Genomic DNA, 24827 nt, shown 5'->3' with positions numbered 1-24827 from the left:
TTTAAAAATTAGCTGGGTATGGTGGCGTGTGCCCATAGTCTCAGCTACTTGGGAGGCTGAGGCGGGAGGATTGGCTGAGCCCTGGAGATTAAGGCTGCAGTGAACCGTGATCACACCGCTATCCTCCAGCCTGTGCAACAGAGCGAGACCCTGACTCTAAAATAAATAAAAAAAGAACATGGGCCTTAGAACTTCAGGAATAGAGAGAAGCTTTGGCCTGTTGAGTTGAGTTCTGCCTGGGCACGTCCATTCTTCCCGTTGCCGAGGAGGGCATTCAAAGATCTGTGGTTAAGTCAGACACATTCATCTGCATGGGGAAGCTGCTTAGCTGGCCCCACTTTATGCTATGGCTGCAACACTTGCTTCTATTTGCATTGTGGTTCTGTCAACAAGGCTGTTAAGTACTAAATAAGGGGCCAAGTACAGGGTAGAGATGCCACACAGCAGTTTTCGTTTTCTAAATCACTTTTCACCTGAGACAGCACTTTTTTTTTTTTTTTTTTTTTTTTGAGACAAGGTTTGTCACCCAGGCTGGAGTGCAATTGTGCAATCACAGCTCACTGCAGCCTCAACCTCCCGGGCTCAAGCAATCCTCCCATCTCAGCCTCCTGGGTAGCTGGGACCACAGGCAGGTGCCACCATGCCCGGCTATTTTTAAATTTTTTGCTTAGATGGGATCTCACTATGTTGTCCAGGCTGGTCTCTTGAACTCTTGGCCTCAAGTGATCCTCCCACCTTGGTCTCCCAAAATGCTGGGATTACAGGTGAGTCACTGCACCTGGCCAGCCCCTAGACCTTCTGACAGAAACAGCTATTGATAGGTACTATATTGTGACTACCTAACTCAGGATCTATATAGATTTTGACCCTAAATACAAACTGGGTCATTGATACCTACTGTGTGATGACAGTCTAAGAGAACATGAACATGATATCTGAATATGTTTGACACAAATAAATAGGCCATGTGCAAACCTAAGCAGTATGCACCATTTTGTTAAAACTAGTGAGTTTTGAGTTCTGATTATTTATGACTTTATAATTTTGTCCAAATACTTAAAAGATAGGGAAAAACTTCATTTTGGCAGGGAAATTGGTTTAACTGCAAAACTATACATAAACACTGATCCCTGCCCCCATCTGTTACTTTACTATCTCAGGTTTCCAGAAACAAAGTTACTTTCATTGAAGACTTTTCCCCTTCACTCTCTCAGGGATCTGGAGTTTTTACTTAATAAGAATACTGGGCTGGGTGCAGTGGCTCACACCTGTAATCCCAACACTTTGGGAGGCCAAGGTAGAAGGATTGCTTCAGCCTACAAGTTTGAGACAAGCCTGGGCAACACAGACAGACCTCATCTCTACAAAAAAAATTTAAAAAGTAGCCAGGCATGGTGGTGCACACCTGCGGTCTACTTGGGAGGCTGAGGTGGGTCACTCGAGCCTGGGAGGTCGAGGCTGCAGTAAGCCCTGATAGTGCCACTGCACTCCAGCCTGGGCAGTGGGAGACCTTGCATCTCAAAAACAAAAGAATATTGTTCCCGATTATTTGTTGCTAGATGCAGATATAAAACATTTATGCTTATTAATAATTTGTGTGTGGTTTCCATGCTTAATGTTGGAATTTCGAGGCCAGGTGCAGTGGCTCACACCTGTAATCCTAGCACTTTGGGAGGCCAAGGCAGGTGGATCACAAGGTCAGGAGTTCAAGACCAGCCTGGCCAAGATGGTGAAACCGCGTCTCTACTAAAAATACAAAAATTAGCAGAGCAGGGTGGCAGGTGCCTGTAATCCCAGCTACTCGGGAGGCTGAAGCAGGAGAATTGCTTGAACCCAGATGGCAGAGGTTGCAGCAAGCTGAGATCGCGGCATTGCACTCGGGTCTGGGCGACAGAGCAAGACTCTGTCTCAAAAAAAAAAAAAAAAAAGAATTTTGATTGGTCAGGCAGTTTCTTCCAGCTTACACTGGCCATATTTAAAATCTCATTTAAATGCAGACAACACTCACATTTATAGTTCCTGCTCAAATTTCTCCTTTGAGTTCTACTCTTTTTGGTATCTTCTCATATGTCTCACAGGCACCTCAAACTTTGTATGTCCAAAACAACATCTTTTCCCACTCCCTTCCCAACACCACCAAGCCTATTCCTCTCCATCTTCCCTGCTGTCCATGTGTCCAAAGCAGACATCAGTGAGCCCCTACTCTCTCATCTCATATATTTAAGCCAACAGCAAGTTTCGTCAGTTCTGTCTAAGCTACTGCTGGAAATGACCCACTTCTCTCCAGTTCCACAGCCCCAGCCACACAAACCAACCATTATTTCTAGCTGGAACTGCTGTAATAGCTCCCTAACTGGTGTGCTTGGGTTTATCTGCCCTCACTAGTCCTGTTCCCACATGGCAGCAGTGATCCTGCCTCTCCTTTGCAAGGAGAGAAAAACCGAAGTTTTTTTTTTGTTTGTTTTTTGAGATGGAGTCTCCCTCTGCCACCCAGCTGGAGTGCATAATCTCGGCTCACTGCAACCTTCGACTCCCTGGTTCAAACAACTCTCCTGCCTCAGCCTCCTGAGTAGCTGTGATTACAGGCATGCGCCACCATGCCCGGCTAATTTTTGTATTTGTAGTAGAGATGGGGTTTCACCTGGCCAAGATGGTGTCGATCTCCTGACCTCATGATCCACCCACCTCAGCCTCCCAAAGTGTTGGGATTACAGATGTGAGCCACTGCGCCCGGTCAAAACCAAAGCTCTTATGATTTATAAAGCCCTGCATGATCTGGCATCCACCTGGTTCCCGTTCAACACTTAATGCTGTTCTTCCCTTTGTTCATAATACTGTTAAACCAGTTCTCAGTTCTTCAATGCCCTAAAGCTTTCTCACTTAGGACTTTTGCAAACCCTGTTCCCTCTCCTGAGAATGCTTCTCCCTCAACTCCTCACATGGCTAGCTCCTTATCCTTCAGACTTTGGCTTAAATACTACCTGAGAAGACCTTCCTCTAACCACCATATCTAAAATAGGGTCTGTCATTTGTGTTTTCTTCATAGCATTTACCATATTCATAATAGCTACTCTTTCCTCCTGTTTGACCTACTAGGAATGCAAGCTACATGAGGGCAAGAAGCATGCCTGATTTGTTAACTACTGTTTCTCTAGAACTCAGCACAACATAGAGACTTGTTACATAAGTGACTTTTCATTTACTCCTCATCTCTAGTTAATACTCCCCTTTAAAGATGAAAAAACTAAGGTTTAGAGAAGTTAGAAACTTATTCTAGATGAAAGTTAAATCACAGAGTCAGATGCAGGTCTATCTCAAAGCCGTGTCCCTTGCACCTTGAGCACTTTTTAATCTATTAAACTGGTACTGAAAAACCAGACTAAGTACAAAGATCAGCATGACTATTGAATCTCTGGGTAACCTTGGAGAAATTTCAGGATTAGTCATTCAAGATTACATTGATCTTTTCCTTGCTGGTTCTCCATAGGGTATATCAAAGAGAAAATGGAACCTGAAGGCCAGTTAAACAGACCTTCAGTCATCTACCAAAATTGTGGTGACTATTAAATAGACCATGGAAGGTAGATTTCTTGTGAAATCACTCCGGAATGAGCTAGTATTACTGATTGTTGTTTTCTTTTTTTCCAGTTTCGTCAAAATTGTTAGTCTAGCTCTCAAAATTGCTTTATTTCATAAAGTAAAATTTAAAGTTGAATAAAACCACTGGTTAATGCTAGGCTCTTTACAGAATATGGTAGTTACAATACAGTACCAACATTCACTGGGGCTGCAAAAGATCATTCCATTTCATTGATTCACTGGGGGATGTAACAGCTTATCCATTTGTGGATGGATTCTAGCTAACAATATTGAATACTTGTGCTAAGCTCTTTTAAATGCATAAATTTTAAATGTATACATAAAAGATGAGCATATCTACTCCTTATTAATCTAGAAGCTATATCACTATCTTCACTTAATAAGTGAGCAAACTGGGTCACAGGTTCAATAATTTGTCATGGTCACACTCTTTTTTTTTTTTTTTTTTTGAGACGGAGTTTCGCTCTTGTTACCCAGGCTGGAGTGCAATGGCACGATCTCGGCTCACCGCAACCTCTGCCTCCTGGGTTCAGGCAATTCTCCTGCCTCAGCCTCCTGAGTAGCTGGGATTACAGGCACGCGCCACCGTGCCCAGCTAATTTTTTTGTATTAATAGAGACGGGGTTTCACAATGTTGACCAGGATGGTCTCGATCTCTCGACCTCGTGATCCACCCGCCTCGGCCTCCCAAAGTGCTGGGATTACAGGCTTGAGCCACCGCGCCCGGCCCATGGTCACACTCTTAATGGCTCTACTAAACTGTTCTGAAAACTGAACTCAACTATAAATATTTTAAATTTCAGTAGCATCAAGTAGCAGTGAGATGTAATAGATTAATAAACATATAATGGAAGAAGCATGAGACTCAATTTATCATGAATTTGGCTAGAAGGAGCCTTGTTCTTAAGGCATTCATTATATAGTGAGGTGACTGAAGCTGTACTCTTAGTAAGGGGCTGAGTCATGACCAGAATGTAGGTCATGACTTCAATGTTCTTTAGATTTATAGCATGCAATATACTTATTCATGGAAGTATATTATAAACACCTTTGGGAAATAGCCAATATAAGCTCTGATACCAACACAGGGGTAAAGAGCTATCATTGAATCAGATTCCCAACTGTTTCTTCTATGTGCAAAAATCTTCCAGGTAATTCTGATGCTCCCATGCCATGCTATCTGCTTTAATGCAAGAAGTTATTTTCAGTTTAATTTTAGAAACACTTAGGCAGGGTCTAGTCTGCCTTTTGCCATTGCATTTTTGTTGCATTGTTTATTTGTTGAGACAGGGTCTTGCTCTGTCACCCAGGCTGGAGTACAGGAGGCATGATCTCAGCTCACTGCAAGCATTGGCCTCCCTAGGCTCAAGCAATTTTCCTACCTCAGCCTCTCCAGTAGCTGGGACCACAGGTGCACACCACCATGCCTGGTTATTTTTTTGTATTTTTAGTAGAGATGGAGTCCTGCATGTTGCCCAGGCTGGTCTCAAACTCCTGAGCTCAAGCAATTTGCCCACCCCAGCCTCACAAAATGCTGGGATTACAGGTGTGAGCCACTACACCTGGCCTATTTGTGTGTGTGTATGTGTGTGTGTGTGTGTGTATGTGACAGGTTCTTGCTTTGTTGACCAGCCTGGAGTGCAGTGATGCAATCACAGCTCACTGCAGCCTCAACCTCCCCAGGCTCAGGTGATCCTTCCACCTCACCTCAGCCTCCCGAGTAGCTGGGACTACAGATGTGCACCACCACACCTGGCTAATTTTTTGTAGATATGGGGTCTCCCTATATTGCCCAGGCTGGTCTTAAACTCCTAGGCTCAAGCGATCTACCCACCTTGCCCTCCCAAAGTGCTGGGATTACAGGCATGAGCCACTGCACCTGGCCTGCTTCATTGTTTATGATGATGAAAGGAGAGTGGCGGTGGAGGATAAGGATGGGCATTCCCAGGAAAAAAAAAAAGTTTTTCTAAAACCTTGCCTTCTGCCACACCTGACTGGACTAGAGACTGCTGCTCACACTGGATGGCCAGAGCCAATCATGCTTTGTGTGTATCACAGCTCAGGTCCTAAAAGCAAACCAATTAGGTGTCCATAGGATCTGGAGTTAAGGGTAACAGTCAGGGTCAAAGTTATCACAATGGCAAGTCTAAAGCCTGAAAACCAATGATGGGGCAGCAGCAGAGATGTGGAGTGGGTGGTTGGACTGTACAGAGAGATGCTGGCTCCTGTCACAATGCTGCTCAGTTTCAGTCACCATGAGGTGACTGCTTTCTGCCTGAGGTTCTTTCTGAAACTTGCAGATTTGTACCTTTACTGATGTTTTCAGTGGGAAAAAAGAATTTTCACAGGTCTCAGTATTTTCTGAAGGGCAGATTAAATTTTCCCTGCAAATATCTTATCCTTAGACTTATAAAAATTTTGAAAATACTCAATCTAAATAGCCACTATGACAAGGACTTTAGGATTCATATATCACAAAAGACAGGCAGACAGACAGAAAGAAAGAAGAAAACAAAAAACCATGGTAGGTGCACAATAAATATTTGTTGACTCAATGAATATAGTTTTGACCACAGAATTAAAAAGGCTTTTCATTTCATATTTATTATCAGTGCTTCAGTGTAGAATGTTTTGTAATGATTAGCAATATTGTAAACACCACCAGTTTTTTCCAACAGTAAGTGCCAGTCTTTTCTGGTAAATATTGATTTTCCCAGACAAAATAACAAAACCTAACACAATTTCAAGAGATGTGATACCATCAGCATAATAACCCAAATTATAAAAATGGCAATACTTAAAATCATGCATATTATTTCATCATTTCATAAAACTTATTTTAAAATTTCTACAAACTTTCCCAGTGTAAAAGACTCCTCAAAAACTGCATGATAACATTAAACTACAAAATTCACTTTGGAAAAGTAGGGAGCTGTTTTTCTAATTTTGGCTTTAAGATTTTTTTTTTTTGAGACAGAGTCTCGCTCCGTCTCCAGGCTGGAGTGTAGTGGTGCAATCTCGGCTCACTGCAACCTCCGCCTCCCGGGTTCAAGCAATTCTCCTGCCTCAGCCTCCTGAGTAGCTGGGACTACAGGCGCACACCACCACGCCCAGCTAATTTTTGTATTTTTAGTAGAGACGGGGTTTCACCATGTTGGCCAGGATGGTCTCAATCTCTTGACCTCGTGATCCGCCCGCCTTGGCCTCCCAAAGTGCTGGGATTACAGGTGTGAGCCACCATGCCTGGCCAGATTTTTTTTTTAATGTGTTAAAAGATATGGTGAGGAGTGTGTTGAGAGAGGTGGAGAAAAAAGAGCTTCCAGTTGATGCATTCACCATGTCTGAAAATACTTCAGTTATACAAAGGGAACACTTCAAGGGTAAGGATATATTATAAATAAGTCTTTCAGCAAGATGAACAGATGAGCAGTTCAATTGCACCCACAGGAGAGAGGTCTTCTTGGAGAATGCTTGTTTATAGAATCTTCTGTAAAATAGAGTTGGCTACTTCCAATGATTCATCTTGTACTAAAACAATATCATAAGAGTCCATGTACTTTTCTAAAAGCTCATCCACCTAAACAAGAGAACAAAAGAAAATTAACATGCTGGGTAAAGAAGCAAATAATTTCAAAATGCATCTCACTGTCAGATCTCTTGGTCAAGATGCAATAAATTAAATTCACTTTCAAAAAATCTTTGAAATGAAGAAATATTTTCACACTCTTAAAGACACACTGACAGACATTTTTCCACTTGGTAGCTTTTCTCTCCAAAATACTCTCTCTCCAGTCCAACGGTTTTCAACTGGGGTGATTTTGTCCAGAGAACATTTGGCAATGTCTAAGGGACATTTTTTAGTCTCAGGCAGGGGACTGCTATCCAGCATCTAGTGGGTAAAAGACACAGAGGCCTCCTATAGAATACATATCCTCCCTTTTCCCAGTACCTATAGCATGCATATCAACTCCTTTAAACATCAACTCCTTTAAACATATATTAACTCCTTTAAACATCACCAATGTAGAAGAGTAAAGAACAATCAAAATGCATGATCAAAACTATGCTTTGGCTGGGCATAGTAGCTCACGCCTGTTATCCCAGCACTTTGAGAGGCCTAGAGGATCACTTGAGCCCAGGAGTTTGAGAACAGCTTGGGCAACACAGGAAGACCTCATCTCTACAAAAATTTAAAAATTAGCTAGGTATAGTGCTATGTGCCAGTAGTTCCAGCTACTTGAGGGGCTGAGGTGGGAGGATTATTTGAGCCGGGAAGGTGGCGGCTGCAGTGAGATGTGATTGCATTACTATACTCTAGCCTTGGTAACAGAGGCTTGTCTTAAAATAAAAGTCTCTAAAATAACTACTTTCTCAGGTGACCACGGCAACAATTGCCTATCATGTTTCATCCAAATTTTTTCTTAGCAGAAAATTAAATTACAGATATGTATACTTACTCTATCATTTAGATATCCAATTTTCAGAATGTGCTCAACATTGGCCACTCCATCTGCCATTCTTAAGTCTCCTTGAGAGTCTCCCAGAAGAATTATGTTACTATTGTCTTTTAGTTGATTGAAATATTCTGTATTCCTCAAGGCACCATCATGTTTGTTAAATACATGAATTAGTTCTCCTTTAAATCCTTTGAGCACCCCCTATGAAAAATATAAATCTTTTGAAATACTAGGTTTTAAAAATCCTATTTTTTGGATTTTCATATTTTGGAGCTCTTTACTGATGTCACTATTATTTCAGTATGTTTGTAAATTTATCTTTAATACTAGAGATCTCAAAGCACTTAAGTCCATCACATTTACCATAGCTAAGAAGGGCCCAGAGAAGTAAATAATTTTTTAGAGACCATTTTAAATGGTAAAACAAGAGCCTGGTGCAGTGGCTCACGCCTATAACCCCAGCACTTTGGGAGTCCAAGGAGGGCAGATCACTTGAGGTCAGGAATTCAAGACCAGACTGGCCAATATGGTAAAACTCCATCTCACTAAAATATAAAAATTAGCCAGGTATGGTGACACAGGCCTGTGTAGTCTCAGATACTCAGGAGGCTGAGGCAGGAGAATTGCCTGAACCTGGGAGGTGGAAATTGCAGTAAGCCAAGATTGCGCCACTGCACTCCAGCCTTGGTGACAGAGTAAGACTCTGTCTCAAAAAAAAAAAAAAAAAAAAAAGGCTGGGTGCAGTGGCTCATGCCTATAATCCCAGCACATTTTGGGAGGCCAAGGTGGGCGGATCATGAGGTCAAGAGATCAAGACCATCCTGGCCAACATGGTGAAACCCCATCTCTACTAAAAACACAAAAATTAGCTGGGCATGGTGACATGCACCTATAATCCCAGCTACTTGGGAGGCTGAGGTACCACTGCACTCCAGCTTGGCGACAGAGTGAGACTCCGTCTCAAATAAACAAAAAGTTTTACTACTTTTATTATTGGTCCATATCTTGCGGAATGAAAGTTTAAGAAGGGCACATTGTTGTTGTTGTTTTTAAAGAGACGGGGGTTTCACCATGTTGGTCAGGCTGGTCTCGAACTCCTGACCTCAGGTGATCCACCCGCTTTGGCCTCCCAAAGTGCTGGGATTACAGGCGTGAGACACTGCTCCTGGCCAATGTTTTTAAAATATGAATATATTAACACTGAGAAGGATGGAGTCCCATAGTAGGCCTATCCACTTGGCCTTACTTAATGGATGTATATTAAATAAAAACAAATAAATTTACATGATTAAAATATTTTCAGATTCTAAAATTATGAAGAATGATTTGATATTCTTACAGTTTCATCAAAATCCATAAAATTGGAGACAACTTTGACATTTGGATGATAAACACCAGCTTGACGGATAACCTCCTCTAATACATCACCGATTCCAGCCGAAAATATGAACACGGGGATACTATGTTGTTGGAGCTTATCAAAGAAATTCTCATATCCTTCCCTGCAAGATGGAGATAACAAACTGATTATTAAAGAACAAGATATAGTTCCTTTTCACTTAGTAGCTAAAAAAGTGAAATACTCCTAGTAATTCTATGGCTCACTTATATCATCATTTCAAAATACTGCCCAAGATGTCCGTTATTGATATCAACAATACTATACGTTTTTCAAACAACAGTTAACTCTTTACCTTTCTTTTAATCAATTCTAATACTGCAAACTAGATGTCTTTAAGCTTTCATTGAATATGAATATAAACCTACAGTTCACAATTTATACCATTTAAAAAGAAATGGGCAGGCATAGCAGTGCATGCCCTATAGTCCCAGCTACTTGGGAGGTTAAGGCTTGAGGAGTGCTTGAGTCCACGAGTTCTAGTCTAGTCTTGGCAACACAGTGATACCCTGTCTCTAAAATGAAATTTAAAAAGAGAAAACAATAGTTAAGCCATACCTTGAAAAACCCACTTAGGTTGGGGTGGAAGGCTGACTGCTGCCATTGTCAGAAAAGCAAAGTGGCAGGAACTTAGCTGTATTCTCAACATGTGGCATGTCTCTTTACTAAGATCTTAAGCCGTCTTCCCTTTTTTACCCTTCCTGGGCTATAGGTTAAATAAAGCTGTTGTTGCCTACTAAGGAATGTAACACTTAGTAGCCGTCCTCACACTTTTTGACAATTTATTGCTTTCTTTTTTAGAAATAACCACCTTAAAATACAATATCATTATAAAAAAGTAACATCATATTTTGCCTAATAAGTTGAAAATTTTAGGAGGTAATAAAAAGTATTGAAAAGCTTCTTGTATCTTTTTTTTGAGACGGAGTTTCGCTCTTGTTACCCAGGCTGGAGTGCAATGGCACGATCTCGGCTCACCGCAACCTCTGCCTCCTGAGTTCAGGCAATTCTCCTGCCTCAGCCTCCTGAGTAGCTGGGATTACATGCACGCGCCACCATGCCCAGCTAATTTTTTGTATTAGTAGAGACGGGGTTTCACCATGTTGACCAGGATGGTCTCAATCTCTTGACTTCGTGATCCACCCACCTCGGCCTCCCAAAGTGCTGGAATTACAGGCTTGAGCCACCGTGCCCGGCCGCTTCTTGTATCTTATAACTCAAGCATACATATATAATTATATGCTAAAACATATTAATCTTTCCTAGAAATAGTTTTCAAACAAGTTAGAGAATTTAAAAAGTAGACTCATGTAAATTTAGACATAGTATACTGCCAGGTGTGGTGACTCACACATGTAATCCCAGCACTTTGGGATTGCTTGAGCCCAGGAGTTCAAGACCAGCTTGGGCAACATGGTAAAATCCCATCTTTTTTTTGTATTTACAAAAAAAAATACAAAAATTAGCCAGGCATGGTGGAGCATGCCTGTAGTCTCAGCTACTTGAGAGGCCGAGGCATGGGGATCACTTTAGCCCAGAAGGCAGAGCCTGGAGTGAGATAAGACTGATTATGTCACTACACTACACTCTAGCTTGGGCAACAGAGCGAGACCCCGTCTTCAAAAAAAAAAAAAAAAAGTATACTTGTATACTATAACCCTTTCAACTTGATTTATACATTCCTTTTATATTATATGTCTTTCTTAAGTATTTTGTTAAAAAATTTTTAAATGGTCTTGGTTCAAAAATTTGTAAGTTTTGACATTTTTAATCTGGAGAAAGAAAATGCAAATTAGAATTTAAATCTCATAAGGCTCTTATTACCTACACCAAGATCTAATATGTCATTCTAAATTCCTTATCTAACCTCTATGTATTTTGGGATAGGTGGCATGTTTTGGATGTGTTTATATATGGAATATTCAATACCTTATTTTAAAAAAGTACAACTGACTATATATATATATATAATAATTCAAGGCTGTGAACAGTAACAGCAAAAACACCCAAGAAACTTACTTGAGCATAACGTCAGATTCTGCCACAATTTCTTTAAGTTTAGCTTTTGGTAGAGCTTGTTCAACAAGCAAACCATGTGATTTAGTATACCTGGAGTTTATGACCAAAGAAAAAAAGAGTATCTTTATTACAAAGTATTCTTCCATGTGAGAAAATCTGTTCATCATATTTGGATTTAAATTTTAGAGATTTAAATTCATCATTAATGAATGTACACCTCATGTCTCAAAAGGTGATATGCATGTTCTTACTGAGTTTCCCAGTCCTCCCAAACCCAGACTTAGCTTAAATATGTTAGTAAGGTCATGAGAGGAAACTAGCTATAAACCTTTCCTAATTCTACAGATAAAAACTCAGTGGAGACATAATCCTTTCTCTGACTGCAATAAGAAGAATTAGAGCAAACCCATTTTATAAATTTGTTTGTATTTTGAATTTTCATGAAATGTCTACATACTGAAGATGCTATTTAGTGAGCAAGAGAGAAAATCTTTGTTATGGCAAGTGTTACATATAGATTAGCCTGCTTTATAATTATGTAAAAAAACACCTATAATCATAGCATCTCAGCATAAAGGGCCTTTAGACTAACTCTCACCCATTACAATTAGGCAAATAACCACTAAAAAAGAAAGAAAGAAAGAAAAGGGGGAAAAAAAAGCTTAATTCTTCATCTGATACCTAAAAATACCCCTATAATATTCCTAAGTCACCCTCTTCTCTGCCTGGGTCAGCTTCTATAATGTCAGTAAGCTCATTCTCCCAGGGAAGCTTATTCCATTGCCAGAAAACTCTAATGACCGGCTTTTCTTTCTCATGCTGAAATCAACCTTCTTATATCTTCCAAGTCTAGTTCCAGTTCTGCTGCTACAGGTGTGTAGAGTTAAGTCTAATATCTTTTCAACATTTAATACCATAAATACAGATGAAGTATGTATACCATTAGGTAACAGGACAATAAAGACACATAATTCCTTGTCTTCTAAGATTTTAAAAGAAGTTGTTGCTTCTCACATCAAAGCATTTTCTGTTTCTTGAAATGTTCCTCAAGTGGGAAGGCTCAAATTCCTCTAATCATTCTGGTGGACTCCTCTGACTCCTTTTAAGTTTATCATGATCTTTTTTTTGGTCACTGTTGTCATGGTTTCTCTTAACAGCATTCTTCCAGAACCCAACACAATGCTTTCAGTGTGGTCTACTTGGAACACTGCATTTTGATTAATGCAACCAAAGGTCTATTTTTGGGTGGCCACATCACCTGCTGGCTCTGAGTTCAGAGTCAGTTTAAATCCTCATAACTTTTCTTTACACATTAAGCCACATCTTGTCCATATACCTAAAAAAAAGTTCTTATTTTTGAGACTTAAATGCAGAACTTTTAATTTATTCCTACTGGACTTCACCTTAACTAAACAAAAAGATTCCTAAACTGTTAGAGAGATTATATAATTAGAGCTCATTTTGTTATTCAGTGCTCTAACTTACATAATTTATTAATGTTTATTTACAATACAGGCAAAAAATAAGCCATCAGTTGTAACTGTAGTGTTGTTTCATTATTTTTTAAAAATCCTCCTACTGCCTAATATACACTTACCATTCCACCATATAAGGGTACTTCTCTTCTACAGTAAGAACAGGATCAACTTCAATAGCGTAATATTTTTCCTTTAGTTGCAATAACTAGGAAGAAATGAATAACTTAATCATGAAGATTACAGAGCAGTCATTAAATCTGCTTGGTTTTATTTAAAGCAAAACAATGTAAACAAGTATTTTCCACAAACTATAAGTTGAGCTACTGCATCGATTGAAAAAATATTTGTTGATCTTAGTTGACAAGTAATCAAATATACCTGCAAAAAGCTACCTTTCTTTTGTAAAGTACTTTCAGGTGAGTAAAAACCAACTGACAATAAAATGATCAGTACAAAAAACACTTTAGTTTTCATATAAAGGTATTAAATTTGATTTGCATTTCAGATTGCATTTTGTTAAGATATACACAGACATGTACTCAGGCAAAATACTGAAGCAACTTCCTCATCAACTTAAAGGAGTAAAACCTACAGAAAACCAAAATACTTTTGTTTCAATTCTCCGGTTAACGTAACAACACCAGAGTCCTTTGGCAATCACTTAAGAGTTTTAAATCTAAGTTTTGTTGTTAAAAGTTACTGTTAATTTTTATCTTTAAAATATATTTTGAATGTGTAATTCATACAGCAAACCTACTATTTACTGGGTGCTTACTATGTGCCAGGTATAGCTGTAAGTACTTTATATCCATTCTTATTTGTGTGAATGCACCTGAAGAAATTCTCAGGCAAAAAGGGTAATGAAGTCTCTGAGTGATTATGGATTATTGTTAGTGTTTACCTTTTTTCTACATTCATCTGTAACCAGCTTACAGTTGTCAATGATATCTAAAGATAGAAAGCAATATAAGTATTAAAAGAAATACTCTGATTGATGTTACTACTACTATGAATAATTTGCTATAAAGTAATGGCAAAAAACTCAATTACTTTTATACCAACCCAACACTTTAAGTAATGCCAAATCAACTAACATGGTTATTATAACTTTTGGTCTCAGTGGTATAATTCACATGACGCTGTTAGAGAAGCTAATGGTTTAAAATCTGAGATTTAGTGACTGCTTGCTTAAATCACTGAGCTAGACAATTCAATATCTTTAAACACTATGAACTGTGTATTGATCAGTTCCACTTTCTCCTTTGTAATTAAAGAAATATATATGGGAAATACATTTTTTCTTAATAAAAAGATAAATGCTTAATGTAAACATCTGGAAAATGCAGACCACTGTAAAGAAGAAAACAAAAATATAATGGTAAGAAGTTTTACCATTCAATAATAAGTCACTAACAATATTTTAGTATATTTCCTTTCAGTCTTAAGATTGCATGTGTATCATTTAGATAAGAGATCACACCAAATCTGTAATTTTGAATTCTTTCCTTTTCATTTCACATTGTAGTCTGCATTTTTCCATGTAATTAAAATTTCTGGTATGTGAGCAGAAAAGAATTTATATCATTTCTGCAGCATTAAACTTTTTAGGTTGCTTCCAAGCATCTGCTATTAGTAATAATCTTATGTTGAGCTTAGTCACCATTATTTTTGTGAACAAAGCTTTTTTAAAAACTGCATTTGGGATTGTTTACTTAGAAATTCTCCAAAGAGGAATTAATAGGGTAAAGGATATCAAGATTTTCAGTGGTGGGTTTTTTGAGACAGGGTCTTGCTTTGTCATCCAGGCTGAAGTGCAGTGGTGTGATCATGGCTCACTATAGACTTGACCTCCTAGGCTCAAGGATCCTTTCAGCCTCCCAGGTAAGTAGCTGGGACCACAGGCATGCCACAATGCCCAACTAATTTTTTATTTTTTTGGTAAGAAAAGGTCTTATTATGTTGCTCAGGCTGGTCACAAACTCCTGGGCTCAAGTGATTTTCCCACCTCTGCCTCCTAAAGTGCTGGGATTACAGGCATGAGCCACTATGCCTGGCAATTTTTAGCAGTTTTTAAAAATTATCAAGATAATTTTTCTTTTCTTTCTTTCCTTTTTTTTTTTTGAGATGAAGTCTCACTCTGTTGCCCAGGCTGGAGTGCAGTGGTGCAATCTTGGCTCACTGTAACTTTCGCCTCCTGGGTTCAAGGGATTCTGTTCTCCTGCCTCAGCCTCCCAGGTAGCTGGGATTACAGGTGCCTACCACCACATCCAACAAATTTTTGTATTTTTTAGTAGAGACAAGGTTTCACCATTTTGGCCAGGCTGGTCTTGAACTCCTGACTTCAAATGATCTGCCCACTTCAGCCTCCCAAAGTGCTGAGATTACCGGCAAAAGCCACCATGCCCGGCCCCAGGAAAGTTTTTCAATTTACACATGTATTAAAAGTAAATGGGAGAGTTCATTTCACCGTTTCCCTGTCAGGTTAAAGAGTGTTATTTTAAAAACTCACAGCCAAGTTGGAAAACAAAGAAGACATTAAAATTTGGTAATATTCCTAGGAAACAAGAGTATTTGATAAATGCTGTTTTTTCAGGTTAACCCAAAGTTTACAACCTATTTAACTATTTCTTGAATAATCAATAGACCATATTTGCGAAGAAATATTTCAGAAGTCTCTGATTCCCTTTGCTACCAAAACCATACATGAAAATAGCCATTTACATAATATGGGAAAAAACAAAACCTCAAAAATATAGTTAGAAAAAGCAGCTCTCCTCACTGTCAATGTCCAAAATGAAATTTAAAAACCCAGTTATCTCACAGGTAATATAGATAGAGGATCTTAAAATAATGACATACTTTTGTGAATTTGTTTACGAATACCACACTTACTATGACACGTTGGGCATCTTTTGCCTCTGTATGAAAATCTACTGAGTGTCATATCAAAGTCCGTTATTATCTGTAAGAAAAGAGTGAAAGGCATTACTGTAAACATAGCCCACATGGCCAGAATTTCTCTGTGCTACCCAAACACATACTGCATGCTTTCCTAGATGCATAGGACTGTGCTCAGTCTCTGGTCCACATGGTTAAGTTATTCTTTTTTTTATTTTTATTTTTGATACGGAGTCTTGCTCTTGTTGCCCAGGCTGGAGTGCAATGGTGCAATCTCGGCCACTGCAACCTCTGCCTCCTGGATTCAAGTGATTCTCTTGCCTCAGTCTCCTAAGTAGCTGGGATTACAGGTGCCCGCCACCACACCCAACTAATTTTTTGTATTTTTAGTAGAGATGGGGTTTCACTATGTTGGTCAGGCTGGTCTCAAACTCCTGACCTCAGGCGATCCACCCGCCTTGGCCTTCCAAAGTGCTGGGATTACAGGCGTGAGCTACTGCGTCCAGCAAGTTATTCTTTTACATTGATTTTTCTCATGTGGTTAATTTATAAACTCCTGAGAATAATCTTAACTACAAGGTGCTACCTTGAGTGCCCTAGCATTGTCACTAAATAAATCTGATTAATAATTCAGCCATAAAAAGCAAGGAGATGCTGTCACTTGCAGCAACATGGGTGAGCCTGGAGGTCATTATCTTAAGTGAAATAAGCCAGGCACAGAAAGACAAATATTACATGTTCTTACTCATATGTGAAAGCTAAAAAAGTTGATCTCATGGAGGTAGAGAGTAGAAAGATGTTTACCAGAGGCTGGGAAGGGTGGGAAGGCTGAGGAGATAAAGAACAGTTGGTTATGAAAATACTGCTAGAAGGAATAAGTTCTAGTGTTTACACAGTGGGATGCTAAACAGTATTTTACTGTATATTTTAAAATAGCTAGAAGAAAAGATTTAGAATGTTTCCAAAACAAAGAATAAATATTAGAAGTGGCAGATATCCTAATTACCCTGATTTGATTATTATACTTTTTATATACATTTTAAAATATCACATGTATCCCATATATATGTACAGTTATTATGTATCAACTCTAAAAATTGAAAAAATCCAGCTGGGTACAGTGGCTCATGCCTGTAATCCCAGAACTTTGGGAGGCCAAGGTGGGTGAATCACTTGAGGTCAGGAGTTTGAGACCAGCATGGCCAATATGGTGAAATCTCATCTCTACTAAAAATACAAAAATAGCCAGGTGTGGTGGCACATGCCTGTAATTCCAGCTACTCAGGAGGATGAGGCAGGAGAATTACTTGAATCCAGGAGGTGAAAGTTGCAGTGAGCTGAGATCGTGCCACTGCATTCCAACCTGGGTGACAGAGTGAGACTCTGTCTTGAAAAAATAAAATAAATTAAAAAAATCTAATTAATCGGTATGGAAATTTGCAACTGCAGGTGATATGGTTACTTTTCTCATTACAGATAAAACACTTTAATTTCGACCAACTTGGTCAATGCACAAAAATACAGTGAAAGCAATTCAACCATATGAAGCTCTTAGTTACTGATACTGTGACATGCTGGATTTAACTTGCTTATTTAAGGTAAACTATACCAATGAATGAATGCACATTGGAATAGCTGGCCAGGTCTTGAAACTTAGGAGACTGGGTTAAATATTATTTTTTAGAAATGTTTAAAAAAAAAGTAACTTTTACAGAATATCCATATTATTGATTTAATTTACATATAACACATTCCTTTAAAACAGAGACAACTTTTTAAAAACTCGATTATGCCTTTAATAAGGTTACATCTTAATATGAACTACTATAGTTTATTAAAACATGAAAGAGCAACTTGCCACTCTATACTTTTAATATTATCCTTAAAATGGTTTAATACTTGTACACAGCATGAGTTAGCTTAGTACTTAAGACTAATAAAAACTGACATTTATTTCAGGATTATTAATTTTCGTTTTTCCAATAGGTATTCCATTTTAGAACAACTCAAGATATATTTTTTTGGATTTTATATTCCTAAAGGATAGGCAAAAACTATGTAACTAAACTTGCTGTACTCAGATTTTATCAAACAGAAGATGAATGAGTCTGCTTTAACATTAAAAATAAAATGGGGCCATGGTGACTCACGCCTGTAATCCCAGCACTTTGGGAGGCCGAGGTGGGTGGATCACTTGAGGCTAGGAGTTTGAGACTGGCCTGGTCAACGTGGTGAAACTCTGTCTCTACTAAAAATGCAAAATTAGCTGAGTGCGGTGGCAGGCACCTGCAATCCCAGGAGCTCCAAAGGCTGAGGCAGGAAAATTGCTTGAACTGTGAGGCGGAGGTTGCGGTGAGCAGAGATTGTGCCACTGCACTCCAGCCTGAGACACAGAGCAAGACTCAGTCTTAAAAAACAATTAGCTGGGTGTGGGGCTGGCAGCTGTAATCCCAGGTGCTCGGGAGTCTGAGACACGAGAATTACTTGACCCAGGGAGGAGCAGGTTGCAGTAAGCCAAGATTGTGCCACTGCACTCCAGCATGGGTAACAAGGCAAGACTCCATCTCAAAAAAAAAAAAAAAAAAAAAGCCTTTAAAGCCTTTATTATTAAGCTTTTATTTTATTTTTGGAGTGCAGTGGTGTGATCTCAGTTCACTGCAACCTCCGCCTCCTGGGATTAAGTGATCTGCCTGCCTCAGCCTTCCAAGCAGCTGAGATTACAGGCATGTGCCACCATGCCCAGCTAATTTTTGTATTTTTAGTAGAGACAGGGTTTCACCATGTTGGTCAGATTGGTCTTAAACTCCTGACCTCGTGATCTGCCCACCTTGGCCTCCCAAAGTGCTGGATTACAGGCATGAGCCACTGTGCCAAGCCCTTTTTTAAATAGAGAAGGGATCTCATTATGTTCCCCAGGCTGGTCTTGAACTCCTGGGCTCAAGTGATCCTCCTGCTTCAGTGTCCCAAAGTTCTGGGATTACAGGCATAAGCCACCATGCACAGCCAAGGCTTCTTGATAATTATTCACCTGAAGTTTTGCAGCTCCACCTTTGATAAGACCACAGATAATTTCTTCTACTCTGGTAGGGTTCTTGATTCGAACTGAACTTCTCTGGAATTCTGGCATCTAAAAAGTAAAAGAAAATTAATTAGTTTTCATTCTTCTTTCCCCAGGTTCCTTTGATACCAAGCAGAAGCTTGTGTTATTTAAAGACATAAAAATGTTAAGGCATTATTTTTAAAGAGCAGGACACCACATCAAATTACCATTTATTTATTTTATTACTACTTTTATAGAGACATGGCCTTTTTTTGTCACCCAGGCAGGAGTACAGTGGCACAATTATAGCTCACTATAGCCTCAAACTCCTGGGCTCAAATGATCCTCCCATCTCAGTCTACTGACTAGGTAGAAGGCATGCGCCATCCTACCCAGCTAATTTTTAAAATTTTTTGTAGAGGTGAGTGAGGTCTTGCTATGTTGCTCAGGCTGGTCTTGAACTCCTGGCCTCAAGCAATCCTCCCATCTTGGCCTTCCAAAGTCCTGGGATTAAAAGTGTGGGACACGAAGCCCAGCTCCCACATTACCATTTATACACACAAAAATATTTAAGGCGTATCAGTATTTTCCAGCTACAGAGTAAGACAAAACTACATTTGTAATTCAATTACTTTATCAGAAAGTATATTTTTTTCCAATTATAAAAGCAAAGCATGCATACCACAGAAATAACAGTAAAAATATAAAAAAGAAAATAAAAATTGCCTGGAATTCAACTACTTGAAGATAAACAAGTAACATTTAAATTTATTTTCATTTCATATCTGTGATTTTTCTATTACTTTCATTTCTGAGTTATGATGCAACCCAGTGGGAGCCCAGAAATCATATTTTAACCATGAATAACCCAACAGCTACCCCTTGATTGATAGACTTTTTCTAAAAATCTTAAGACCACCCCCCCATAAAGCCTCCACTTTATATAATAAATACAATAACCAAACTTCCACCCTAATACTAATATAATACCTTAAGCATATCCCTCTGAAACATGCATATATATGCACATAGTTTTAGCTCATTCTCATTATATACTTTTGCATCTGGCTTTTAAGAATTAATACATACATTTAGCTTGCTTACATATTTATATTTTAAAATGCTCCTGACCAGAAAGGAAACAATTATCATGATTATTCTACCAAAAGTTTATCTTTGTATGGATAATTAAAATATATTTAAAATATTTTGAATTTGAAAAGCTGCTTCAAGATCTTTGCTCTTTTTTATTGTACTGTTTCCCAAATAATATACTATTCTTGGCAAACATTTTACAATAAATTTATTTCAAATTGGGATAACTGCCAAAACTATTGTACCAGGCACAGTGGCACATGCCTGTAATCCCAGCTACTTGGGAAGCTGAGGTAGGATCACTAGAGCCCAGGAGTTTGAGACCAGCCTGGGAAACACAGCAAGACCCATCTAAAAAAATGGGCTTAGGCTGCTACTTAAAGAGTTATGAAGACTTTAGGGTTGCTCAACAATTTAATCTTTTTTTTTTTTTTTTTTTTTTGAGACAGAGTTTCGCTCGTTACCCAGGTGGAGTGCAATGGCGCGATCTCGGCTCACCGCAACCTCCGCCTCCTGGGTTCAGGCAATTCTCCTGCCTCAGCCTCCTGAGTAGCTGGGATTACAGGCACGCACCACCATGCCCAGCTAATTTTTTTTGTATTAGTAGAGACGGGGTTTCACCATGTTGACCAGGATGGTCTCGATCTCTTGACCTCGTGATCCACCCGCCTCGGCCTCCCAAAGTGCTGGGATTACAGGCTTGAGCCACCGCGCCCGGTTTCAATTTAATCTTAAGTATTATTTCTTGTTACTAGCCACTTTATCACAAATAGAATTAAACTGATTGGATGAAAGATCTACCATCTACAATACACTTAATATTTAAAAGCCATATTTAAGTAGGATGACCTGCAATGCAGCTAACCTTGATGCAGTGATCCTTTTAACTTAACTGGATGAGCTTCAATGGAGTAAAAGTTATCTATGTATTTTATAGTGATTTTTCAATAGATGGAAAGGCAGATAGGCAATGGTTCCTACATTCCTTTTTTCATTCATTAACCCATTCACTTGCCTAACCGATATTTACCTTGTGTCTACTTTGTGCCACACACTCTTGCTAGATGCTAGGGATATGATGATGAACAGTACTTACTCTACTTTTCTGCTGAGTTTTAGGGACCACTGCTATTTTGCAATATCACTTCTGTAGCTCCCTTACAAATACCTCAGCTAATAAGTTTATCTCTTGACAACTAATTTCTGTTTTTACTTCAGTCTTAACTGGCAGATGCACAGCAATCAGCGAAAGTTTGATTTAATAACCAATCCATTATGGTGAAAGCAACACAGGATATATCTCATTGACTATTTTTTCACCAAAAAAATTAAATATTCTATTTCGGTGTACCCATACTAAGACGTCTTGCCTCAGACAAATCACATCTTCAAGTTTTCGATAGTGAATAGGAGAATAACATCCAGACTACTTCAAAGAAGGCTGGTTTCTGCTACACTAATAAATATAAGATTGGTTTATTTTATTTTTATAGAGATAAGGTCTTGCTATGTTGCCCAGGCTGGTCTTGAACTCCTGGGCTCAAGCAATCTCCCTGCTCCGGCCTCCCAAAGTGCTGGGATTACAGGTGTGAGCCACCATGCCCACCCAATACTGGTTTACTTTAAATCACAATGGACGAAAGAGAACTGGTAGCTAAAAGCATTGGTGGCTCCTGCACAACGAATAATCATTCATTTTCAGATAAATAAGCAGTGATTACCCAAATGGCACAGAGTAAAATAATGATGAAATAGGTATAAGAAATACAAAAATGACCACCATTCTATCTATCTTGTGTTATATAGTATACTATACTCCTCTCCTGCAATACACAACCTATGTCACTGACCTACATGAGAAATACTTCACAGGAACTTGAGATATTGGATATTTTACTCAAATACTTTATAATATAGCCTAAGAAAGAGAATCAAAGACTCCTGTATGAAATATGTCAAAGAGTATCATAATATCAGCAGGCTGTAGAAGTATGATGAAATACATCACATACTTCTGTTGTTGTTGCTGAACATCCGATCCCAACTGTTGAACGAGATCATTTTGTTACCTCCACAAAGTCCTTCCTTCTATATCCCTCTTAGAAAAAAACAGACCTGGTTTGTAGCACATAAATAACGATTCAAATTTGAAGGGCAAGTTATTTTGAATTGTCTGAAAAATTTTCAATTTATGATACAATTTTATGAAAAATAAGAAACTAAAAATGTCCATCATTTGTGATAAAAAGAAAACAAATTCATTTGATAGTAAAGCCATAGTGTAAAACGCAGGGGAGGGAGCAATGCCTTCCTGAAAAGAATCAGGGTATGTTGGTTGATTGGTGCCAAATCTGAATCAACACCAAACATGATTAAGATAATAAATGTATTTTGACCAATACTTAATATATTTATATGGATGAAATGGATTTCAAAGTTACGCCATTTTATTCACAACTCAATTGCAATATTAGATTATTTGATATTATCTTGTAGATACACTGGGATAAGATAAAAATGATAAGCTCCATAGTATAGTTACCAAATTTCTGGGTGTGGCTTCGTATCATCAATCCAATGATTATGTCCCAGACTAAAGATAATCCTAATTCCCAGGATGAGACTATGACAACTTCCAAATTTAATTCAGTTTAAACTAGATTTCCAATTATATTAAATTTTGATTAAAAAGAAAATATGGCCAGACATGGTGGCTCATGCCTGTAATCCCAGCATTTTAGGAGGCTGAGGCAGTTGGATCACTTGAGATCAGGAGTTCGAGACCAGGTTGGGCGACATGGCGAAACCCTGTCTCTACAAAAATATACAAAAATTAGCCAGGCACAGTGGTGCACAACTGTAGTCTCAGCTACTCGGAGGCTAAGGTGGGAGGACTGCCTGAGCCCAGGAGGCAGAGGTTGCAGTGAGTTGAGATTACACCACTGCACTACAGCCTGGGTGACAAGAGTGCGATCCTGTCTCAAAAAATAAATAAATAAAAAGATTTTGTATTACGCACACACACACACACACACACACACACAAATACATTCTATTTGGAATAATGAATTATTCTTACATTAAAAATAAAAAACAAAATAAACCAAGGATTAGTATAATCCACAATGTACAGAGAATACAATATTTTAACCAAGACTAAAAAATTACTTGTACTTTTAATTTATAAATATATATATATATATATATGTTCATCTTTATGAGTTTCATTTATTTATTATTTTTAAACTTTATTTTTGGCTGGACATGGTGGTTGACGCCTGGAATCCCAGCACTTTGGGAGGCCAAGGTGGGCAGATCACCTGAGGTCATGAGTTTGAGACCAGCCTGGCCAACATAGTGAAACCCCATCTCTATTAAAAATACAAAAATTAGGCCCGGTGCAGTGGCTCACGCCTGTAATCCCAGCACTTTGGAAGGCCGAGGTGGGCAGATCACCTGAGGTCAGGAGTTCGAGACCAGCCTGGTCAACATGGTGAAACCCCGTCTCTACTAAAAATATAAAAATTAGCTGGGCGTGCTGGCATGCGCCTATAATCCCAGCTAGTCAGGAGGCTGAGGCAGGAGAATAGCTTGAACCCGGGAGGCGGAGGCTACAGTGAGCCAAGATCACGCCACTACACTCCAGCCTGGGTGACAGAGCAAGATTTCATCTCAAAATATAATAAAAACAAAAATACAAACATTAGCAGGGCGTGGTAGCACACCCCTGTAATCCCAGCTACTCTGGGGGCTGAGACACGAGAATTGCTTGAACCTTGGAGGCAGAGGTTGCAGTGAGCCGAAATGGTGTCACTGCACTCTAGCCTGGGTGACAGAGTGAGATTTTGTCTCAAAAAAAAAAAAAAAAGGCCAGGCATGGTGGCTCACATCTGTAATCCTAGCAATTTGGAAGGCCAAGGCAGGTAGATCACCTGAGGTCAGGAGTTTGAGACCAGCCTTGCCAACATGGCAAAACCCCATCTCTACTAAAAATACAAAAATTAGCCATGTATGGTGGCACATGCCTGTAATCTCAGCTACTTGGGAGGCTAAATGAGACAGGAGAATCACTTGAACCTAGGAGGCGGAGGTTACAGTGAGCCAACATCACGCCACTACACTCCAGCCTGGGTGACAGAGAAAGACTCTGTCTCAAAAAAAAAATTTACATTTATGTTTCTTTATTTTTATTTTTTGAGACAGGGTCTTGCTCTGTCACCCAGGCTGCAGTGCAGTGGTGTGATCTTGGCTCATTGGCTCACTGCAACCTCCACCTACTGGGCTCAGGAAATCCCCTCACCTCCGCCTCTCAAGTAACTGGGACTATAGGGGCTCACCATCATGCTTGGTTAATTTTTGCATGTTTTTGTAGAGACGGGTTTTGCCATGCTGCCCAGGCTGGTCTTGAACTCCTGGGCTCAAGCAATTTGTCTGCCTCAGTATCCCAAATTGTTGGGATTACAGGCGTTAGCCACTGCACCTGACCTATTTTAAAATTTTTGAGACAAGGTCTCACTCTGTCACCCAGCCTGGAGTGCAGTGGTGTGATCACAGCTCACTGCACCCTTGACCTCCTGGGCTCAATTAATCCTCCCCTCTTAGCCTTCAGAGTAGCTAGGACTACAGGCATCTGTCACTATGCCCAGCTAATTTTTTAATTTTTGTAGAGACGGTCTCACTATGTTGCCCAGGCTGGTCTCAAACTCCTGGGTTCAAGCAATCCTCTCGCCTCAACCTCCCAAAGTGCTGGGATTACAAGCATGAGCCACAGCATGCAGCCTCAGTGAATTTTAAATCACCATAGCCCACATAAAAATTACTTTGAATCACTTAAGAAATTT

The 24827-nt window shown here is 39.2% G+C and overlaps 1 protein-coding gene across 6 annotated transcripts in view; it reads right to left on the bottom strand.

Moving 5' to 3' along the window:
- Window positions 1-6178: 6178 nt before the first annotated feature.
- The window catches only part of NT5C3A (5'-nucleotidase, cytosolic IIIA), a 44909-nt gene continuing 26260 nt past the window's right edge, over window positions 6179-24827 (bottom strand). For all 6 annotated transcript variants that reach the window (XM_012461316.2, XM_012461321.2, XM_012461318.2 and 3 more), the window contains 8 exons: window positions 18880-18978; window positions 15846-15915; window positions 13855-13901; window positions 13073-13158; window positions 11476-11565; window positions 9397-9559; window positions 8058-8258; window positions 6179-7177 (listed from right to left, as the gene is read on the bottom strand). In XM_012461316.2, coding sequence (XP_012316739.1) covers window positions 7076-7177; window positions 8058-8258; window positions 9397-9559; window positions 11476-11565; window positions 13073-13158; window positions 13855-13901; window positions 15846-15915; window positions 18880-18978 — 858 coding nt within the window. In that variant the 3' untranslated portion in view covers window positions 6179-7075. The remainder of the gene's footprint in view (window positions 7178-8057; window positions 8259-9396; window positions 9560-11475; window positions 11566-13072; window positions 13159-13854; window positions 13902-15845; window positions 15916-18879; window positions 18979-24827) is intronic.

Source organism: Aotus nancymaae, unplaced genomic scaffold (genome assembly GCF_030222135.1).
Source record: "Aotus nancymaae isolate 86718 unplaced genomic scaffold, 86718_ANA_hifiasm-v0.15.2.pri h1tg000025l, whole genome shotgun sequence".
Taxonomy (NCBI): domain Eukaryota; kingdom Metazoa; phylum Chordata; class Mammalia; order Primates; family Aotidae; genus Aotus; species Aotus nancymaae.
The sequence above is the reverse complement of the archived record's forward strand: the minus strand, read 5'-3'. Positions and strand labels throughout refer to the sequence as shown.